General features: G+C 44.9%; 1 protein-coding gene across 1 annotated transcript in view; it reads left to right on the top strand.

Annotated features, from left to right (window-relative positions):
- The window catches only part of LOC126175574 (fatty acid synthase-like), a 186,678-nt gene that overhangs the window by 43,771 nt on the left and 119,758 nt on the right, over window positions 1–23,149 (top strand). The window contains exon 5 of the mRNA XM_049922432.1: window positions 728–842. Coding sequence (XP_049778389.1) covers window positions 728–842 — 115 coding nt within the window. The remainder of the gene's footprint in view (window positions 1–727; window positions 843–23,149) is intronic.

Here is a 23,149-nt window from a genome sequence, read left to right as displayed (position 1 = left end):
CATGTCGATAGCCTCCATTAAACAGTGGGTAGCACAGACACACTCATTTCTTATGTATTGCTGGTAATGTGTGCTTGCTTGTTAATATAGCCTTAAAGACAATAGTAGTCCAAATGATTTAATAATAAAAGCAGTGACATTCTTGTTTGTCAACAAAGACCTTCACTTACTCTTAATGTAACTCTGTGACTTGACCAAAAGGGCAACAAAATACTGAACTGCCACTGTGTCATTGTGTCTTAAGGCATCATTTAGATGAGATCTGGAGGCACATGTGATCAGCACACCACTCTCCAACAAGATGTGAAATTTCCATATCTTGGATCCATTATATCTCATTCAAGTAACACTTGCAAAGGAAATTTCCCTGGCAGCGTCAGTAATTGAATCCAGTTTCTCCGCATAGCAGTCAGATACATTACTGTTCAGCTACAGAGGTTGACTCACAACTTATTCTTACATAAACAAAATTTTCCAAAAGCAGCAACATATCCATGTTGTGATTTAAAAACACTAACAATGCAAGAATATTTTATGTATGTAGAGATCATTTAGCACAAATATCATGTTTAATTAATGTATCATTAATTTGTATCTTTAAGTGTGTGTGTGTGTGTGTGTGTGTGTGTGTGTGTGTGTGTGTGTGTGTGTGTGTGTGTGTGTGTGTGTATGATTATACAGAAAATATTATCCATTGAGAAGTTACAAAAGGCTTTTTGTTCAACAGGGACATTCCAGAAAATTCTTTCTTCGTGTATTTTTCTGCTTTGAATTACAAGGACCTTATGATGGCAACTGGAAAACTCCCAATTAATGTTCTCCCAGGAAAATTATCAGAACAGGTGAGCTTTTCATGAAATAGCATTTTTAAGAATAATTTATTTAGTTTTATATAAAAAAAATAAAATCAGCTATACAGCAACATGTAGAAGTAGATTAACTACAAAACATTTTACCTCCTGTATAATGATGTCGGTGTACCCAAAGCAACTCAAGGGAGCTAAAACAAAACTTTAAAATAAGATAGAGAGCAGACAAATCACACACACACACACACACACACACACACACACACTATTGTCTCTCAACACTTTGTTGTAAAATGTCAGCTGCCAGCATCCTTTCCAAGTTATTGCTCCTGATTTGCTTTTTTTTTTTACTTTGTTTTTCCTATATGTATGAAAACACACACTTTTTTCACATATTATTCATATTTACATCGCATTCATTTATTTGATTAGCTTTGCGGTTATACTTTCTTTTGTATGGCACATACCATGGATCCTTGCTCCTACCTATGGACAAAATGAGGTGATGTTCTGGTTAGGTTGTGGCGTCATATTCAGGAGAAATGTGGTTCCAGTCCCCCAATCTGGCTCTGCAGATTTATGTTTTCCATGATTTTCCTTCTTCCTTTACTTAAATACAAGGTGGGTTCCTCTGGAAAGGATATGACTGATTTTTTTGCTTATCTTTGTCGTATCCAAGGTTGTGCACCATCTCTGATGGACTCATTGTTGATGTAATATTAAACCTTAACTGTCCTTCCATTTACTTCTAGAGAGATAGAGGGGCTGGCCAGTACTTACCTCAGCTCAGTACAGCCGATAGATACACATAAAACAGAACCGGAAATTTACATTCCTAGCTTTCGGAACAAATGTTCCTTCATCAGGGAGGAGAGAGGGGAAAGAAAGGGAAGAAGGGAAAGAACATTCAGTTACTCACAACCCAGGCTATGAAGCAACAGGGAGAGGAAAATAGGGAGGGTAGCAAGGATGGGGGCATGGTTGTCAGAGGGAAGCCAAAGATATTCTACTGTAAGTACTGTGCCAGCTTCAAACCAAAGAGGATGCATACAGAAGTAAAGAGGTATATAGTATAAAGATAAACACAACTATGTAAGATGAAAAGATGCGTGAATGGCTAAAGAGGAAAGGGAAAGAGGAGAAGACTGAAGAGTAAATGGGAGTGAGGTTGTTTAATGTAGGTTCAGTCCAGGGGGATGGCGGGATGAAAGGATGTGTTGGAGTGCAAGTTCCCATCTCCGCAGTTCAGAGGGACTGGTGTTGGGTGGGAGAAGCCAAATGGCACATACGGTGTAGCAGGTTCCTAGGTCCCTAGAATTATGCTGGAGGGCATGCTCCGCTACTGGGTATTGGGCATCTCCTAGGCGGACAGTTCGTCTGTGTCCGTTCATGCGCTCAGCCAGTTTAGTTGTTGTCATGCCGATGTAAAAGGCTGTGCAGTGCAGGCATGTCAGTTGATAAATGACATGTGTAGTTTCACACGTGGCCCTGCCTTGAATTGTGTATGTTTTACCAGTAGCGGGGCTGGAGTAGGTGGTTGTGGGGGAATGCACGGGGCAGGTTTTGCAGCGGGGTCAGTTACAGGGGTAGGAACCGCTGGGTAGAGAAGGTAGTCTGGGAATATTGTAGGGTTTAACAAGGATGTTACGGAGGTTAGGGGGGCGACGAAAGGCAACTCTGGGTGGTGTGGGGAGAATTTTGTCAAGGGATGATCTCATTTCAGGGGTTGACTTGAGAAAGTCATATTCCTGGCGGAGTAATTTGTTGATGTTTTCGAGGCCAGGATAATATTGGGTGACAAGGGGGATGCTTCTGTGTGGTCTGGGGGTAGGAACATTGTTGTTGGATGGGGAGGAATGTATTGCTCGGGAGATCTGTTTGTGGACAAGTTCTGCAGGATAGTTGCGGGAGAGGAAAGCACCGGTCAGGTTATTGGTGTAGTTGTTGAGGGATTCATCACTGGAGCAGATGCGTTTGCCACGAATACCTAGGCTGTAGGGAAGGGAGCGTTTGATGTGGAATGGATGGCAGCTATCGAAGTGAAGGTACTGTTGTTTGTTTGTGGGTTTGATATGGACAGAGGTGTGGATGTGAGCTTCAACAAGATGAAGGTCAACATCCAGGAAGATGGCTTGGGTTCTGGAGAAGGACCAGGTGAAATTCAGATTCGAAAAGGAGTTGAGGTTATGGAGGAAAGTAAGGAGTGTTTCTTCACCATGAGTCCAGACCACAAAGATGTCATCTATAAACCTATACCAGGCCAGGGGAAGCAGCTGTTGGGTCTTCAGGAAAGCCTCCTCTATGCGGCCCATGAAGAGGTTGGCATAGGACGGAGCCATCCTGGTTCCCATGGCCGTTCCCCTGATTTGTTTGTAGGTCTGGCCTTCAAAAGTGAAGTAGTTATGGGTGAGGATGAAGTTGGTAAGTGTGATAAGGAACGAGGTTTTTGGAAGATCTTCGGGTGGGCGTTGGGAGAGGTAGTGCTCAAGGGCAGAGAGACCATGGGTATGTGGGATGTTTGTGTAAAGGGATGTAGCATCTATGGTGACAAGAAAGGTTTCAGGTGGGAGAGGAGTGGGAATGGATTTGAGGCGTTCTAGGAAGTGGTTTGTGTCTTTGATGTAGGATGGGAGTCTGTGGGTGATAGGTTGGAGGTGCTGGTCTACCAGATCTGAGATACGTTCGGTTGGGGCTTTGAAGCCTGCTACAATGGGACGGCCAGGATGGTTCTCTTTGTGGATTTTGGGTAATAGGTAGAAGGTAGGGGTACGTGGCTCAGGTGGAATGAGTAAGTCTATGGAAGCCGTTGTGAGGCCTTGTGAGGGACCTTGGATTTTTAGGATTTTTTGCAGCTCAGTCTGGATGGAGGGAATGGGATCCTGGGTAACAGCTTTGTTGGTTGAGGTGTCGGAGAGTTGACGCAGTCCTTCTGCCACATACTCCACACGGTCAAGTATGACAGTTGTGGAGCCTTTATCCGCCGGGAGGATGACAATAGAGCGGTCTATTTTCAGCTCCTTAATGGCACGGGATTCAGCTGGGGTGATGTTCGGGGTTGTCGGGATGTTCTTCAAGAAGGACTGGGAGGCAACACTGGATGTGAGGAATTCCTGAAATGTCTGCAAGGGATGGTTTTGGGGGAGGGGAGGAGGATCCCTTTGGGAAGGCAGTCGGAACTGTTCTAGACAGGGTTCAACACTGGGTCTAGTATTTGGGGGCTGTGTTTGGGTAGTGAAGTGATATTTCCAGTTGAGATTCCGGGTGAATGAGAGGAGATCTTTAACCAGGGCAGTGTGGTTGAATTTAGGCGTGGGGCTAAAGGTTAAGCCTTTTGATAGAACAGATGTCTCTGGAGGAGAGAGGGACCTGGATGAGAGGTTTAGGACTGAATTGGGACTAGTGATATGTGGCATTTGACTGTATTTATAGTTGAGATTTGGTCTGTGTGGGGTATGTGCTGGGATAGGGAGGTTGAGTAGGGTGGCTAGGCTAGGTTTGTTGGCTATGAGAGGGGTTTGTTGAAGGTTCTGTTGTGGTTGGTGTTTGTGAGGGATAGGGAGAGGGACCCCACTTCTTAGGTGTTGCACTAGCACTGTGGATAGTTTTTTCAGGTGGTGTGTGGCATGGAACTCAAGTTTGCAGCTGGCTTCTAGGATGATGTTCCTGAGTGTGTTCTCCAAGCAAGGGTTTGAGAGGTGAAGGACTTTGAAGAGAGATAGGAGCTGTTGGGAGTGGTGGTTACATGAAGTAGTGTAGAGATTCAGGACAAGTTGGGTAATGGCTAAGGATTGAAGGTTCTGGAAGTCCAGGAGAGATTGGTGGAAGGAGGAATTGCACCCGGAGATGGGAACTTTTAAGGTAAGCCCTTTAGGGATAATTCCAAAGGTTAAGCAGGACTGGAGGAAAAGTATGTGGGATTGCAGTTTGGCTACGGTGAATGCATGTTTCCGGAATGAATGTAAATAATGTGGTATAGGATTAGGATAGATAGTGGGTAACTGGTGGGTAGGGAAATTAAATAACTAAAGTTGAAATAGTAATCATAAGAAGGAATAAAACGGGGAGGGAAGAACGAGAAAGAAAGAAAGAAAGAAATTGTGTTGGTAATGTTCAATACCAAAGGAAGACCACTAAATAAGAAAAATACGGAAAAAGTTGACCAGACCAAGCAAGTATGTCCAGATCAGGGGAAAAGAACACACGTTGCTCAAAAACAGAGATAGCGAGTGGCGAAAAAAGATCGCGCGTGCCGCAAAAGCGATCGCGCCTGCCGCAAAAAAGATCGCGCGTGCTGCAAAAAAGATCGCGCGTGCCGCAAAAAAGATCGCGCGTGCCGCAAAAAAGATCGCGCGTGCTGCAAAAAAGATCGCGAGTGCCGCAAAAAATATCGCGGGTGGCGCAGAAATGTCCAAAAAATTTTCTTGTGGCAGAGAAAGATAGCCAATGGCACAAAAATATCGCCAGCAACAAGAAATCGACGGAAATGGATGATACTGGTAGGTGTGGAAGAGATTGTTGGCAGTGATTGTTGGCTGGGAAACAGCGAATAACGAACGTTAAAACTATGGAATGTTGAATAAATAAATCAATAAATAAAAAAGAGGACTATAAACGGAACAAGATAATAGGAGGAAGATGAAACTAGCACAGTTGGTGACGAAAATATTTATTTATGTATATATAAAACACTGAAGAAGAGAAAGTGTTAAGATGACAGACGTAAGTGATAGCTAACAAAAGGGACAAAACAATGAAGAATGTGGACCATATAGGTGATCTAAACGATTAATGGAAAATCTCATATAAAGATGTGAAACAAATATTAACAGAGAGATAGAGGGGCTGGCCAGTACTTACCTCAGCTCAGTACAGCCGATAGATACACATAAAACAGAACCGAAAATTTACATTCCTAGCTTTCGGAACAAATGTTCCTTCATCAGGGAGGAGAGAGGGGAAAGAAAGGGAAGAAGGGAAAGGACATTCAGTTACTCACAACCCAGGCTATGAAGCAACAGGGAAAGGAAAATAGGGAGGGTAGCAAGGATGGAGGCATGGTTGTCAGAGGGAAGCCAAAGATATTCTACTGTAAGTACTGTGCCAGCTTCAAACCAAGGAGGATGCATACAGAAGTAAAGAGGTATATAGTATAAAGATAAACACAACTATGTAAGATGAAAAGATGCATGAATGGCTAAAGAGGAAAGGGAAAGAGGAGAAGACTGAAGAGTAAATGGGAGTGAGGTTGTTTAACGTAGGTTCAGTCCAGGGGAATGGTGGGATGAAAGGATGTGTTGGAGTGCAAATTCCCATCTCCGCAGTTCAGAGGGACTGGTGTTGGGTGAGAGAAGCCAAATGGCACATACGGTGTAGCAGGTTCCTAGGTCCCTAGAATTATGCTGGAGGGCATGCTCCGCTACTGGGTATTGGGCATCTCCTAGGCGGACAGTTCGTCTGTGTCCGTTCATGCGCTCAGCCAGTTTAGTTGTTGTCATGCCGATGTAAAAGGCTGTGCAGTGCAGGCATGTCAGTTGATAAATGACATGTGTAGTTTCACACGTGGCCCTGCCTTGAATTGTGTGTGTTTTACCAGTAGCGGGGCTGGAGTAGGTGGTTGTGGGGGGATGCATGGGGCTGGTTTTGCAGCGGGGTCGGTAACAGGGGTAGGAACCGCTGGGTAGAGAAGGTAGTCTGGGAATATTGTAGGGTTTAACAAGGATGTTACGGAGGTTAGGGGGGCGACGAAAGGCAACTCTGGGTGGTGTGGGGAGAATTTTGTCAAGGGATGATCTCATTTCAGGGGTTGACTTGAGAAAGTCATATCCCTGGCGGAGTAATTTGTTGATGTTTTCGAGGCCAGGATAATATTGGGTGACAAGGGGGATGCTTCTGTGTGGTCTGGGGGCAGGAACATTGTTGTTGGATGGGGAGGAATGTATTGCTCGGGAGATCTGTTTGTGGACAAGGTCTGCAGGATAGTTGCAGGAGAGGAAAGCACCGGTCAGGTTATTGGTGTAGTTGTTGAGGGATTCATCACTGGAGCAGATGCGTTTGCCACGAATACCTAGGCTGTAGGGAAGGGAGCGTTTGATGTGGAATGGATGGCAGCTATCGAAGTGAAGGTACTGTTGTTTGTTTGTGGGTTTGATATGGACAGAGGTGTGGATGTGAGCTTCAACAAGATGAAGGTCAACATCCAGGAAGATGGCTTGGGTTTTGGAGAAGGACCAGGGGAAATTCAGATTCGAAAAGGAGTTGAGGTTATGGAGGAAAGTAAGGAGTGTTTCTTCACCATGAGTCCAGACCACAAAGATGTCATCTATAAACCTATACCAGGCCAGGGCAAGCAGCTGTTGGGTCTTCAGGAAAGCCTCCTCCATGCGGCCCATGAAGAGGTTGCCATAGGACGGAGCCATCCTGGTTCCCATGGCCGTTCCCCTGATTTGTTTGTAGGTCTGGCCTTCAAAAGTGAAGTAGTTATGGGTGAGGATGAAGTTGGTAAGTCTGATAAGGAACGAGGTTTTTGGAAGATCTTCGGGTGGGCGTTGGGAGAGGTAGTGCTCAAGGGCAGAGAGACCATGGGTATGTGGGATGTTTGTGTAAAGGGATGTAGCATCTATGGTGACAAGAAAGGTTTCAGGTGGGAGAGGAGTGGGAATGGATTTGAGGCGTTCTAGGAAGTGGTTTGTGGCTTTGATGTAGGATGGGAGTCTGCGGGTGATAGGTTGGAGGTGCTGGTCTACCAGAGCTGAGATACGTTCGGTTGGGGCTTTGAAGCCTGCTACAATGGGACGGCCAGGATGGTTCTCTTTGTGGATTTTGGGTAATAGGTAGAAGGTAGGGGTACGTGGCTCAGGTGGAATGAGTAAGTCTATGGAAGCCATTGTGAGGCCTTGTGAGGGACCTTGGATTTTTAGGATTTTTTGCAGCTCAGTCTGGATGGAGGGAATGGGATCCTGGGTAACAGCTTTGTAGGATGAGGTGTCGGAGAGTTGACGCAGTCCTTCTGCCACATACTCCACACGGTCAAGTACGACAGTTGTGGAGCCTTTATCCGCCGGGAGGATGACAATAGAGCGGTCTATTTTCAGCTCCTTAATGGCACGGCATTCAGCTGGGATGATGTTGGGGGTTGTCGGGATGTTCTTCAAGAAGGACTGGGAGGCAACACTGGATGTGAGGAATTTCTGAAATGTCTGCAAGGGATGGTTTTGGGGGAGGGGAGGAGGATCCCTTTGGGAAAGGCAGTCGGATCTGTTCTAGACAGGGTTCAACACTGGGTCTAGTATTTGGGGGCTGTGTTTGGGTAGTGAAGTGATATTTCCAGTTGAGGTTCCGGGTGAATGAGAGGAGGTCTTTAACCAGGGCAGTGTGGTTGAATTTAGGCGTGGGGCTAAAGGTTAAGCCTTTTGATAGAACAGATGTCTCTGGAGGAGAGAGGGATCTGGATGAGAGGTTTAGGACTGAATTGGGACTATATGTGGCATTTGACTGTGGTTATAGTTGAGATTTGGTCTGTGTGGGGTATGTGCTAGGATGGGGAGGTTGAGTAGGGTGGCTAGGCTACGTTTGTTGGCTATGAGAGGGGTTTGTTGAAGGTTCTGTTGTGGTTGGTGTTTGTGAGGGATAGGGAGAGGGACCCCACTTCTTAGGTGTTGCACTAGCACTGTGGATAGTTTTTTCAGGTGGTGTGTGGCATGGAGCTCAAGTTTGCAGCTGGCTTCTAGGATGATGTTCCTGAGTGTGTTTTCCAAGCAAGGGTTTGAGAGGTGAAGGACTTTGAAGAGAGATAGGAGCTGTTGGGAGTGGTGGTTACATGAAGTAGTGTAGAGATTCAGGACAAGTTGGGTAAGGGCTAAGGATTGAAGGTTCTGGAAGTCCAGGAGAGACTGGTGGAAGGAGGAATTGCACCCGGAGATGGGAACTTTTAAGGTAAGTCCTTTAGGGATAATTCCAAAGGTTAAGCAGGACCGGAGGAAAAGTATGTGGGATTGCAGTTTGGCTACGGTGAATGCATGTTTCCGGAATGAATGTAAATAATGTGGTATAGGATTAGGATAGATAGTGGGTAACTGGTGGGTAGGGAAATTAAATAACTAAAGTTGAAATAGTAATCATAAGAAGGAATAAAACGGGGAGGGAAGAACGAGAAAGAAAGAAAGAAAGAAATTGTGTTGGTAATGTTCAATACCAAAGGAAGACCACTAAATAAGAAAAATACGGAAAAAGTTGACCAGACCAAGCAAGTATGTCCAGATCAGGGGAAAAGAACACACGTTGCTCAAAAACAGAGATAGCGAGTGGCGAAAAAAGATCGCGCGTGCCGCAAAAGCGATCGCGCCTGCCGCAAAAAAGATCGCGCGTGATGCAAAAAAGATCGCGCGTGCCGCAAAAAAGATCGCGCGTGCCGCAAAAAAGATCGCGCGTGCTGCAAAAAAGATCGCGAGTGACGCAAAAAAGATCGCGGGTGGCGCAGATATGTCCCAAAAAATTTTCTTGTGGCAGAGAAAGATAGCCAATGGCACAAAAATATCGCCAGCAACAAGAAATCGACGGAAATGGATGATACTGGTAGGTGTGGAAGAGATTGTTGGCAGTGATTGTTGGCTGGGAAACAGCGAATAACGAACGTTAAAACTATGGAATGTTGAATAAATAAATCAATAAATAAAAAAGAGGACTATAAACGGAACAAGATAATAGGAGGAAGATGAAACTAGCACAGTTGGTGACGAAAATATTTATTTATGTATATATAAAACACTGAAGAAGAGAAAGTGTTAAGATGACAGACGTAAGTGATAGCTAACAAAAGGGACAAAACAATGAAGGATGTGGACCATATTGGTGATCTAAACGAGTAATGGAAAATCTCATATAAAGATGTGAAACAAATACTAACAGAGAGATAGAGGGGCTGGCCAGTACTTACCTCAGCTCAGTACAGCCGATAGATACACATAAAACAGAACCGAAAATTTACATTCCTAGCTTTCGGAACAAATGTTCCTTCATCAGGGAGGAGAGAGGGGAAAGAAAGGGAAGAAGGGAAAGGACATTCAGTTACTCACAACCCAGGCTATGAAGCAACAGGGAAAGGAAAATAGGGAGGGTAGCAAGGATGAAGGCATGGTTGTCAGAGGGAAGCCAATGATATTCTACTGTAAGTACTGTGCCAGCTTCAAACCAAAGAGGATGCATACAGAAGTAAAGAGGTATATAGTATAAAGATAAACACAACTATGTAAGATGAAAAGATGCGTGAATGGCTAAAGAGGAAAGGGAAAGTGTAGAAGACTGAAGAGTAAATGGGAGTGAGGTTATTTAACGTAGGTTCAGTCCAGGGGGATGGCGGGATGAAAGGATGTGTTGGAGTGCAAGTTCCCATCTCCGCAGTTCAGAGGGACTGGTGTTGGGTGGGAGAAGCCAAATGGCACATACGGTGTAGCAGGTTCCTAGGTCCCTAGAATTATGCTGGAGGGCATGCTCCGCTACTGGGTATTGGGCATCTCCTAGGCGGACAGTTCGTCTGTGTCCGTTCATGCGCTCAGCCAGTTTAGTTGTTGTCATGCCGATGTAAAAGGCTGTGCAGTGCAGGCATGTCAATTGATAAATGACATGTGTAGTTTCACACGTGGCCCTGCCTTGAATTGTGTATGTTTTACAAGTAGCGGGGCTGGAGTAGGTGGTTGTGGGGGGATGCATGGGGCAGGTTTTGCAGCGGGGTCGGTTACAGGGGTTAGGAACCGCTGGGTAGAGAAGGTAGTCTGGGAATATTGTAGGGTTTAACAAGGATGTTACGGAGGTTAGGGGGGTGACGAAAGGCAACTCTGGGTGGTGTGGGGAGAAAGGCCACACCTACAAACAAATCAGGGGAACGGCCATGGGAACCAGGATGGCTCCGTCCTATGCCAACCTCTTCATGGGCCGCATAGAGGAGGCTTTCCTGAAGACCCAACAGCTGCTTCCCCTGGCCTGGTATAGGTTTATAGATGACATCTTTGTGGTCTGGACTCATGGTGAAGAAACACTCCTTACTTTCCTCCATAACCTCAACTCCTTTTCGAATCTGAATTTCACCTGGTCCTTCTCCAGAACCCAAGCCATCTTCCTGGAAGTTGACCTTCATCTTGTTGAAGCTCACATCCACACCTCTGTCCATATAAACCCACAAACAAACAACAGTACCTTCACTTTGATAGCTGCCATCCATTCCACATCAAACGCTCCCTTCCCTACAGCCTAGGTATTCGTGGCAAACGCATCTGCTCCAGTGATGAATCCCTCAACAACTACACCAATAACCTGACCGGTGCTTTCCTCTCCCGCAACTATCCTGCAGACCTTGTCCACAAACAGATCTCCCGAGCAATACATTCCTCCCCATCCAACAACAATGTTCCTACCCCCAGACCACACAGAAGCATCCCCCTTGTCACCCAATATTATCCTGGCCTCGAAAACATCAACAAATTACTCCGCCAGGGATATGACTTTCTCAAGTCAACCCCTGAAATGAGATCGTCCCTTGACAAAATTGTCCCCACACCACCCAGAGTTACCTTTCGTCGCCTCCCTAACCTCCGTAACATCCTTGTTAAACCCTACAATATTCCCAGACTACCTTCTCTACCCAGCGGTTCCTACCCCTGTAACCGACCCCGCTGCAAAACCTGCCCCATGCATCCCCCCACAACCACCTACTCCAGCCCCGCTACTGGTAAAACATACACAATTCAAGGCAGGGCCACGTGTGAAACTACACATGTCATTTATCAACTGACATGCCTGCACTGCACAGCCTTTTACATCGGCATGACAACAACTAAACTGGCTGAGCGCATGAACGGACACAGACGAACTGTCCGCCTAGGAGATGCCCAATACCCAGTAGCGGAGCATGCCCTCCAGCATAATTCTAGGGACCTAGGAACCTGCTACACCGTATGTGCCATTTGGCTTCTCCCACCCAACACCAGTCCCTCTGAACTGTGGAGATGGGAACTTGCATTCCAACACATCCTTTCATCCCGCCATCCCCCTGGACTGAACCTACATTAAACAACCTCACTCCCATTTACTCTTCAGTCTTCTCCTCTTTCCCTTTCCTCTTTAGCCATTCACGCATCTTTTCATCTTACATAGTTGTGTTTATCTTTATACTATATACCTCTTTACTTCTGTATGCATCCTCTTTGGTTTGAAGCTGGCACAGTACTTACAGTAGAATATCTTTGGCTTCCCTCTGACAACCATGCCTCCATCCTTGCTACCCTCCCTATTTTCCTTTCCCTGTTGCTTCATAGCCTGGGTTGTGAGTAACTGAATGTCCTTTCCCTTCTTCCCTTTCTTTCCCCTCTCTCCTCCCTGATGAAGGAACATTTGTTCCGAAAGCTAGGAATGTAAATTTTCGGTTCTGTTTTATGTGTATCTATCGGCTGTACTGAGCTGAGGTAAGTACTGGCCAGCCCCTCTATCTCTCTGTTAGTATTTGTTTCACATCTTTATATGAGATTTTCCATTAATCGTTTAGATCACCTATATGGTCCACATTCTTCATTGTTTTGTCCCTTTTGTTAGCTATCACTTACGTCTGTCATCTTAACACTTTCTCTTCTTCAGTGTTTTATATATACATAAATAAATATTTTCGTCACCAACTGTGCTAGTTTCATCTTCCTCCTATTATCTTGTTCCGTTTATAGTCCTCTTTTTTATTTATTGATTTATTTATTCAACATTCCATAGTTTTAACGTTCGTTATTCGCTGTTTCCCAGCCAACAATCACTGCCAACAATCTCTTCCACACCTACCAGTATCATCCATTTCCGTCGATTTCTTGTTGCTGGCGATATTTTTGTGCCATTGGCTATCTTTCTCTGCCACAAGAAAATTTTTTGGGACATATCTGCGCCACCCGCGATCTTTTTTGCGGCACTCGCGATCTTTTTTGCAGCACGCGCGATCTTTTTTGCGGCAGGCGCGATCGCTTTTGCGGCACGCGCGATCTTTTTTCGCCACTCGCTATCTCTGTTTTTGAGCAACGTGTGTTCTTTTCCCCTGATCTGGACATACTTGCTTGGTCTGGTCAACTTTTTCCGTATTTTTCTTATTTAGTGGTCTTCCTTTGGTATTGAACATTACCAACACAATTTCTTTCTTTCTTTCTTTCTCGTTCTTCCCTCCCCGTTTTATTCCTTCTTATGATTACTATTTCAACTTTAGTTATTTAATTTCCCTACCCACCAGTTACCCACTATGTATCCTAATCCTATACCACATTATTTACATTCATTCCGGAAACATGCATTCACCGTAGCCATACTGCAATCCCACATACTTTTCCTCTGGTCCTGCTTAACCTTTGGAATTATCCCTAAAGGGCTTACCTTAAAAGTTCCCATCTCCGGGTGCAATTCCTCCTTCCACCAGTCTCTCCTGGACTTCCAGAACCTTCAATCCTTAGCCCTTACCCAACTTGTCCTGAATCTCTACACTACTTCATGTAACCACCACTCCCAACAGCTCCTATCTCTCTTCAAAGTCCTTCACCTCTCAAACCCTTGCTTGGAGAACACACTCAGGAACATCATCCTAGAAGCCAGCTGCAAACTTGTGTTCCATGCCACACTCCACCTGAAAAAACTATCCACAGTGCTAGTGCAACACCTAAGAAGTGGGGTCCCTCTCCCTATCCCTCACAAACACCAACCACAACAGAACCTTCAACAAACCCCTCTCATAGCCAACAAACCTAGCCTAGCCACCCTACTCAACCTCCCCATCCCAGCACATACCCCACACAGACCAAATCTCAACTATAACCACAGTCAAATGCCACATATAGTCCCAATTCAGTCCTAAACCTCTCATCCAGATCCCTCTCTCCTCCAGAGACATCTGTTCTATCAAAAGGCTTAACCTTTAGCCCCACGCCTAAATTCAACCACACTGCCTGGTTAAAGATCTCCTCTCATTCACCCGGAACCTCAACTGGAAATATCACTTCACTACCCAAACACAGCCCCCAAATACTAGACCCAGTGTTGAACCCTGTCTAGAACAGTTCCGACTGCCTTCCCAAAGGGATCCTCCTCCCCTCCCCCAAAACCATCCCTTGCAGACATTTCAGGAATTCCTCACATCCAGTGTTGCCTCCCAGTCCTTCTTGAAGAACATCCTGACAACCCCCAACATCATCCCAGCTGAATCCCGTGCCATTAAGGAGCTGAAAATAGACCGCTCTATTGTCATCCTCCCGGCGGATAAAGGCTCCACAACTGTCATACTTGACCGTGTGGAGTATGTGGCAGAAGGACTGCGTCAACTCTCCGACACCTCATCCTACAAAGCTGATACCCAGGATCCCATTCCCTCCATCCAGACTGAGCTGCAAAAAATCCTAAAAATCCAAGGTCCCTCACAAGGCCTCACAACGGCTTCCATAGACTTACTCATTCCACCTGAGCCACGTACCCCTACCTTCTACCTATTACCCAAAACCCACAAAGAGAACCATCCTGGCCGTCCCATTGTAGCAGGCTTCAAAGCCCCAACCGAACGTATCTCAGCTCTGGTAGACCAGCACCTCCAACCTATCACCCGCAGACTCCCATCCTACATCAAAGACACAAACCACTTCCTAGAACGCCTCAAATCCATTCCCACTCCTCACCCACCTGAAACCTTTCTTGTCACCATAGATGCTACATCCCTTTACACAAACATCCCACATACCCATGGTCTCTCTGCCCTTGAGCACTACCTCTCCCAACGCCCACCCGAAGATCTTCCAAAAACCTCGTTCCTTATCACACTTACCAACTTCATCCTCACCCATAACTACTTCACTTTTGAAGGCCAGACCTACAAACAAATCAGGGGAACGGCCATGGGAACCAGGATGGCTCCGTCCTATGCCAACCTCTTCATGGGCCGCATAGAGGAGGCTTTCCTGAAGACCCAACAGCTGCTTCCCCTGGCCTGGTATAGGTTTATAGATGACATCTTTGTGGTCTGGACTCATGGTGAAGAAACACTCCTTACTTTCCTCCATAACCTCAACTCCTTTTCGAATCTGAATTTCACCTGGTCCTTCTCCAGAACCCAAGCCATCTTCCTGGAAGTTGACCTTCATCTTGTTGAAGCTCACATCCACACCTCTGTCCATATAAACCCACAAACAAACAACAGTACCTTCACTTTGATAGCTGCCATCCATTCCACATCAAACGCTCCCTTCCCTACAGCCTAGGTATTCGTGGCAAACGCATCTGCTCCAGTGATGAATCCCTCAACAACTACACCAATAACCTGACCGGTGCTTTCCTCTCCCGCAACTATCCTGCAGACCTTGTCCACAAACAGATCTCCCGAGCAATACATTCCTCCCCATCCAACAACAATGTTCCTACCCCCAGACCACACAGAAGCATCCCCCTTGTCATCCAATATTATCCTGGCCTCGAAAACATCAACAAATTACTCCGCCAGGGATATGACTTTCTCAAGTCAACCCCTGAAATGAGATCGTCCCTTGACAAAATTCTCCCCACACCACCCAGAGTTACCTTTCGTCGCCTCCCTAACCTCCGTAACATCCTTGTTAAACCCTACAATATTCCCAGAGTACCTTCTCTACCCAGCGGTTCCTACCCCTGTAACCGACCCCGCTGCAAAACCTGCCGCATGCATCCCCCCACAACCACCTACTCCAGCCCCGCTACTTGTAAAACATACACAATTCAAGGCAGGGCCACGTGTGAAACTACACATGTCATTTATCAACTGACATGCCTGCACTGCACAGCCTTTTACATCGGCATGACAACAACTAAACTGGCTGAGCGCATGAACGGACACAGACGAACTGTCCGCCTAGGAGATGCCCAATACCCAGTAGCAGAGCATGCCCTCCAGCATAATTCTAGGGACCTAGGAACCTGCTACACCGTATGTGCCATTTGGCTTCTCCCACCCAACACCAGTCCCTCTGAACTGTGGAGATGGGAACTTGCATTCCAACACATCCTTTCATCCCGCCATCCCCCTGGACTGAACCTACGTTAAACAACCTCACTCCCATTTACTCTTCAGTCTTCTCCTCTTTCCCTTTCCTCTTTAGCCATTCACGCATCTTTTCATCTTACATAGTTGTGTTTATCTTTATACTATATACCTCTTTACTTCTGTATGCATCCTCTTTGGTTTGAAGCTGGCACAGTACTTACAGTAGAATATCTTTGGCTTCCCTCTGACAACCATGCCTCCATCCTTGCTACCCTCCCTATTTTCCTTTCCCTGTTGCTTCATAGCCTGGGTTGTGAGTAACTGAATGTCCTTTCCCTTCTTCCCTTTCTTTCCCCTCTCTCCTCCCTAATGAAGGAACGTTTGTTCCGAAAGCTAGGAATGTAAATTTTCGGTTCTGTTTTATGTGTATCTATCGGCTGTACTGAGCTGAGGTAAGTACTGGCCAGCCCCTCTATCTCTCTGTTAGTATTTGTTTCACATCTTTATATGAGATTTTCCATTAATCGTTTAGATCACCTATATGGTCCACATTCTTCATTGTTTTGTCCCTTTTGTTAGCTATCACTTACGTCTGTCATCTTAACACTTTCTCTTCTTCAGTGTTTTATATATACATAAATAAATATTTTCGTCACCAACTGTGCTAGTTTCATCTTCCTCCTATTATCTTGTTCCGTTTATAGTCCTCTTTTTTATTTATTGATTTATTTATTCAACATTCCATAGTTTTAACGTTCGTTATTCGCTGTTTCCCAGCCAACAATCACTGCCAACAATCTCTTCCACACCTACCAGTATCATCCATTTCCGTCGATTTCTTGTTGCTGGCGATATTTTTGTGCCATTGGCTATCTTTCTCTGCCACAAGAAAATTTTTTGGGACATATCTGCGCCACCCGCGATCTTTTTTGCGGCACTCGCGATCTTTTTTGCAGCACGCGCGATCTTTTTTGCGGCAGGCGCGATCGCTTTTGCGGCACGCGCGATCTTTTTTCGCCACTCGCTATCTCTGTTTTTGAGCAACGTGTGTTCTTTTCCCCTGATCTGGACATACTTGCTTGGTCTGGTCAACTTTTTCCGTATTTTTCTTATTTAGTGGTCTTCCTTTGGTATTGAACATTACCAACACAATTTCTTTCTTTCTTTCTTTCTCGTTCTTCCCTCCCCGTTTTATTCCTTCTTATGATTACTATTTCAACTTTAGTTATTTAATTTCCCTACCCACCAGTTACCCACTATGTATCCTAATCCTATACCACATTATTTACATTCATTCCGGAAACATGCATTCACCGTAGCCATACTGCAATCCCACATACTTTTCCTCTGGTCCTGCTTAACCTTTGGAATTATCCCTAAAGGGCTTACCTTAAAAGTTCCCATCTCCGGGTGCAATTCCTCCTTCCACCAGTCTCTCCTGGACTTCCAGAACCTTCAATCCTTAGCCCTTACCCAACTTGTCCTGAATCTCTACACTACTTCATGTAACCACCACTCCCAACAGCTCCTATCTCTCTTCAAAGTCCTTCACCTCTCAAACCCTTGCTTGGAGAACACACTCAGGAACATCATCCTAGAAGCCAGCTGCAAACTTGTGTTCCATGCCACACTCCACCTGAAAAAACTATCCACAGTGCTAGTGCAACACCTAAGAAGTGGGGTCCCTCTCCCTATCCCTCACAAACACCAACCACAACAGAACCTTCAACAAACCCCTCTCATAGCCAACAAACCTAGCCTAGCCACCCTACTCAACCTCCCCATCCCAGCACATACCCCACACAGACCAAATCTCAACTATAACCACAGTCAAATGCCACATATAGTCCCAATTCAGTCCTAAACCTCTCATCCAGATCCCTCTCTCCTCCAGAGACATCTGTTCTATCAAAAGGCTTAACCTTTAGCCCCACGCCTAAATTCAACCACACTGCCTGGTTAAAGATCTCCTCTCATTCACCCGGAACCTCAACTGGAAATATCACTTCACTACCCAAACACAGCCCCCAAATACTAGACCCAGTGTTGAACCCTGTCTAGAACAGTTCCGACTGCCTTCCCAAAGGGATCCTCCTCCCCTCCCCCAAAACCATCCCTTGCAGACATTTCAGGAATTCCTCACATCCAGTGTTGCCTCCCAGTCCTTCTTGAAGAACATCCTGACAACCCCCAACATCATCCCAGCTGAATCCCGTGCCATTAAGGAGCTGAAAATAGACCGCTCTATTGTCATCCTCCCGGCGGATAAAGGCTCCACAACTGTCATACTTGACCGTGTGGAGTATGTGGCAGAAGGACTGCGTCAACTCTCCGACACCTCATCCTACAAAGCTGATACCCAGGATCCCATTCCCTCCATCCAGACTGAGCTGCAAAAAATCCTAAAAATCCAAGGTCCCTCACAAGGCCTCACAACGGCTTCCATAGACTTACTCATTCCACCTGAGCCACGTACCCCTACCTTCTACCTATTACCCAAAACCCACAAAGAGAACCATCCTGGCCGTCCCATTGTAGCAGGCTTCAAAGCCCCAACCGAACGTATCTCAGCTCTGGTAGACCAGCACCTCCAACCTATCACCCGCAGACTCCCATCCTACATCAAAGACACAAACCACTTCCTAGAACGCCTCAAATCCATTCCCACTCCTCACCCACCTGAAACCTTTCTTGTCACCATAGATGCTACATCCCTTTACACAAACATCCCACATACCCATGGTCTCTCTGCCCTTGAGCACTACCTCTCCCAACGCCCACCCGAAGATCTTCCAAAAACCTCGTTCCTTATCACACTTACCAACTTCATCCTCACCCATAACTACTTCACTTTTGAAGGCCAGACCTACAAACAAATCAGGGGAACGGCCATGGGAACCAGGATGGCTCCGTCCTATGCCAACCTCTTCATGGGCCGCATAGAGGAGGCTTTCCTGAAGACCCAACAGCTGCTTCCCCTGGCCTGGTATAGGTTTATAGATGACATCTTTGTGGTCTGGACTGATGGTGAAGAAACACTCCTTACTTTCCTCCATAACCTCAACTCCTTTTCGAATCTGAATTTCACCTGGTCCTTCTCCAGAACCCAAGCCATCTTCCTGGAAGTTGACCTTCATCTTGTTGAAGCTCACATCCACACCTCTGTCCATATAAACCCACAAACAAACAACAGTACCTTCACTTTGATAGCTGCCATCCATTCCACATCAAACGCTCCCTTCCCTACAGCCTAGGTATTCGTGGCAAACGCATCTGCTCCAGTGATGAATCCCTCAACAACTACACCAATAACCTGACCGGTGCTTTCCTCTCCCGCAACTATCCTGCAGACCTTGTCCACAAACAGATCTCCCGAGCAATACATTCCTCCCCATCCAACAACAATGTTCCTACCCCCAGACCACACAGAAGCATCCCCCTTGTCATCCAATATTATCCTGGCCTCGAAAACATCAACAAATTACTCCGCCAGGGATATGACTTTCTCAAGTCAACCCCTGAAATGAGATCGTCCCTTGACAAAATTCTCCCCACACCACCCAGAGTTACCTTTCGTCGCCTCCCTAACCTCCGTAACATCCTTGTTAAACCCTACAATATTCCCAGAGTACCTTCTCTACCCAGCGGTTCCTACCCCTGTAACCGACCCCGCTGCAAAACCTGCCGCATGCATCCCCCCACAACCACCTACTCCAGCCCCGCTACTTGTAAAACATACACAATTCAAGGCAGGGCCACGTGTGAAACTACACATGTCATTTATCAACTGACATGCCTGCACTGCACAGCCTTTTACATCGGCATGACAACAACTAAACTGGCTGAGCGCATGAACGGACACAGACGAACTGTCCGCCTAGGAGATGCCCAATACCCAGTAGCAGAGCATGCCCTCCAGCATAATTCTAGGGACCTAGGAACCTGCTACACCGTATGTGCCATTTGGCTTCTCCCACCCAACACCAGTCCCTCTGAACTGTGGAGATGGGAACTTGCATTCCAACACATCCTTTCATCCCGCCATCCCCCTGGACTGAACCTACGTTAAACAACCTCACTCCCATTTACTCTTCAGTCTTCTCCTCTTTCCCTTTCCTCTTTAGCCATTCACGCATCTTTTCATCTTACATAGTTGTGTTTATCTTTATACTATATACCTCTTTACTTCTGTATGCATCCTCTTTGGTTTGAAGCTGGCACAATACTTACAGTAGAATATCTTTGGCTTCCCTCTGACAACCATGCCTCCATCCTTGCTACCCTCCCTATTTTCCTTTCCCTGTTGCTTCATAGCCTGGGTTGTGAGTAACTGAATGTCCTTTCCCTTCTTCCCTTTCTTTCCCCTCTCTCCTCCCTGATGAAGGAACATTTGTTCCGAAAGCTAGGAATGTAAATTTTCGGTTCTGTTTTATGTGTATCTATCGGCTGTACTGAGCTGAGGTAAGTACTGGCCAGCCCCTCTATCTCTCTGTTAGTATTTGTTTCACATCTTTATATGAGATAATCCATTAATCATTTAGATCTTCCATTTACTTCCTTTAACACAGGAAAATTTCCCTGTATCTAGCAAAAAATCAGTCTTATGTAATGTTACTGGATTGTTATTAAATTATGTAAACCTCCCCACCCCATCTCCATAGTCCAGTGGCCTGATCACTTAATTTCCCTGTCTGGATGTGAATCTTCCTTTCACAATGGTCTCCATCTGCTCAAACTTCATGAACCCTTAGCTCTCACCAGTTTACTACTTCAAAATCATAGCACCTTGAAATTTACATTCATGATCTAATTTTAGTCTCTCCATAAAATTCTTCTGATTTGCAATTCCTAATTACTAGATCCCTTAAATATGCTTACTTCTGAACTATTACATCAACCAATACAAAACAACATTAAAAAGTATCTACCCTATTAACCACTTCTCACACCCTGGAATATCACTATGCACTATAATGTTGCTCATCTGTGTCCATCAGACATTCCCTTTACCCTCTTATAACAAACTAATCCTGTCTTGTTTGCTAATCTATTACACATAGAACCAAATCCCAAGAGTTCCTCTTTTTATCCAGTGTAAACCAGAACCCAAACAGACCTCAAAGACAAATCTGGAAATGGCCTCCAAACTCCTAGTGATAAAGAAGTAAGATTTCTCTACAAAGCCTTTAGCAGTAGTCCCATTTCCAAATGTAATGATGGTGGGTTTATCAAAAATACACTTTCCTTTCCCCATTTACTACAATGGAAACATTTCTTTTCCACATGTATGAGAGACTAGAATCAGCCCAGTGTTGACTTTGAAGACTGAGTATCTCAGTTTTACCTCCATTCGACTATGATCCATTCACACTTCCACCTAACCATCCATCAGAATACTGTATGGATTTTTGGCCTCCAGTCTCACTCACTTTATTTCCATGGATTCTTCCACAATAAGACCAATCTCACAAAAGCTGAAAGAACAGCTATTCACTCTCTTAACCATCCTATCTGCATTAAAAACTCCACCACTTTCATTATGAACCTTGATTATTATATGGAAAAGAACACTACTAATTTGTCTGGTACTCCCATCTGCCAGGCTGGTTGCAGTGACCTCATCCCAGAAGTCCAACTGGCCTCCAATCTCTTGATCTTCCAAAAAGCTCTCTCCAGAATGTATTTCTCTCCTCACTTTTGCTATATCAAGTGCCCAACTTCTATGTACTTCCTAAATCCATACACTATCATCCATCCATGAGGTCATCCTATTGTTACAGCAGCCTCACTAAATGAACCTTTGCTCTTGTGAAGCAATACCTCCAAACTATTTCCTACAACCTACAATCTAATATCAAGTACACTAATCTGTTTATGTATGATGTGTCCATCTCTCCTTTCTCTTTAGCATCTGGTGCTCTGCTCATTACTTTTGATGCTAATTTCATTCATATCAATAGTATTTTGAAAAGGATAGGAGAGAAGATATTGAGCTGCAGATAAGTGCAATGAAACGACTGCTATACATATAAGCTTTCAGCCAAAAGGCCTCCTTCTGAAGTAGAAAACACATATACAGGCACAACTAACACACACAAGACCACTGTCTCTGGCCATTATGGCTGGACTACAGACAGCAACTGCACGTGATGGGAGCAGCAATCTGGCATGGGTGATGGGGCTCTGGAGGAGGCCTGGTGTGCAGAGGGGGCAGGATAGTAGAGTAGCGGTGGGGTAAGGTGTAGGACTGCTTGTGCATCTTCACCAATGGCCGTGGTCTTTACACCATCAAACATTAACACTCCCAACATTGATTGGTTCCAAACCCACTACCTCCTTCCTGGTAAACAATAGCAAAAACATCAGCATCTACACTGATTTCTCCTTTGCGGGTATCATCTAATAATAAATTGTGTTACTGTCACAGGCACTCGAATGGCACCTTATGATGCCAACCTCTTCATGAGTCATGTGTCTAGCCCCTCAGAATCTTAAATCTCTTATTAGGCTGATGTATTATTTGGATTCAGGATGAGGACATCATCCTTCTTTCATTAATATATGTTTTGTAAAATATGCTTCTAGCACGGAGAACCACAAATAAAGCACATCATTATCAATTAAATTTAGTGTTGAAGCAGATCAGACACCACGCGAATTGTTGTATCAGACTTAGCACTTGTATTTCTTTCAATATTGACCCTTCATAATTATTTCAATTTGGTTAATTAAAGCTTACATAAAACTGTAGAAAGGAAGAAACTCTTGAATATAACTTCCATCAATCATTATAATCCCAGCTGTTTATCACCATTATCCTGACAGGCACCAGTAATGTTTGAGCCTGACATTCAAGAGTATCAATGATGCATTCTTTTCTGTTATCAAAACTTCACTTGAAATAAAATTATCTTGTCAAATATTTAGTCAAGGTAGTTTTGGCCTAACTGTAATATACATTTTTCATCATTTTAGACTATGTGATAATATATATTCATGTGATAAACACATATTATTCTTAATTAATTCAAGTTGTCAAATATTTTTTGACAGGGGATATATGTTGCATTTTTAATAACTTTCAGTTAAATTAGCTTCTGATCACTATATTCAAGCAAATATCATTCATCTAGTAATCACAGCAAACACAACTTGTCTGTTTTCAGGTATGGAAATGGAATTACTTTCATAAACCAGGTAATCAGTTTTCAATAAAACACATGCTTCACTGTACTTTCTACATGGACTTAACCACATAATAAATGAACCATGGACTATTAAAATGGCCAAGAGCAGAGTTCATATAAGAAATATCTGTACAATACAAGAC

The sequence above is a fragment of the Schistocerca cancellata genome, chromosome 3 (genome assembly GCF_023864275.1).
Source record: "Schistocerca cancellata isolate TAMUIC-IGC-003103 chromosome 3, iqSchCanc2.1, whole genome shotgun sequence".
Lineage (NCBI taxonomy): Eukaryota > Metazoa > Arthropoda > Insecta > Orthoptera > Acrididae > Schistocerca > Schistocerca cancellata.
Note: the sequence above shows the minus strand (reverse complement) of the source record. Positions and strands in the feature narration are given on the sequence as shown.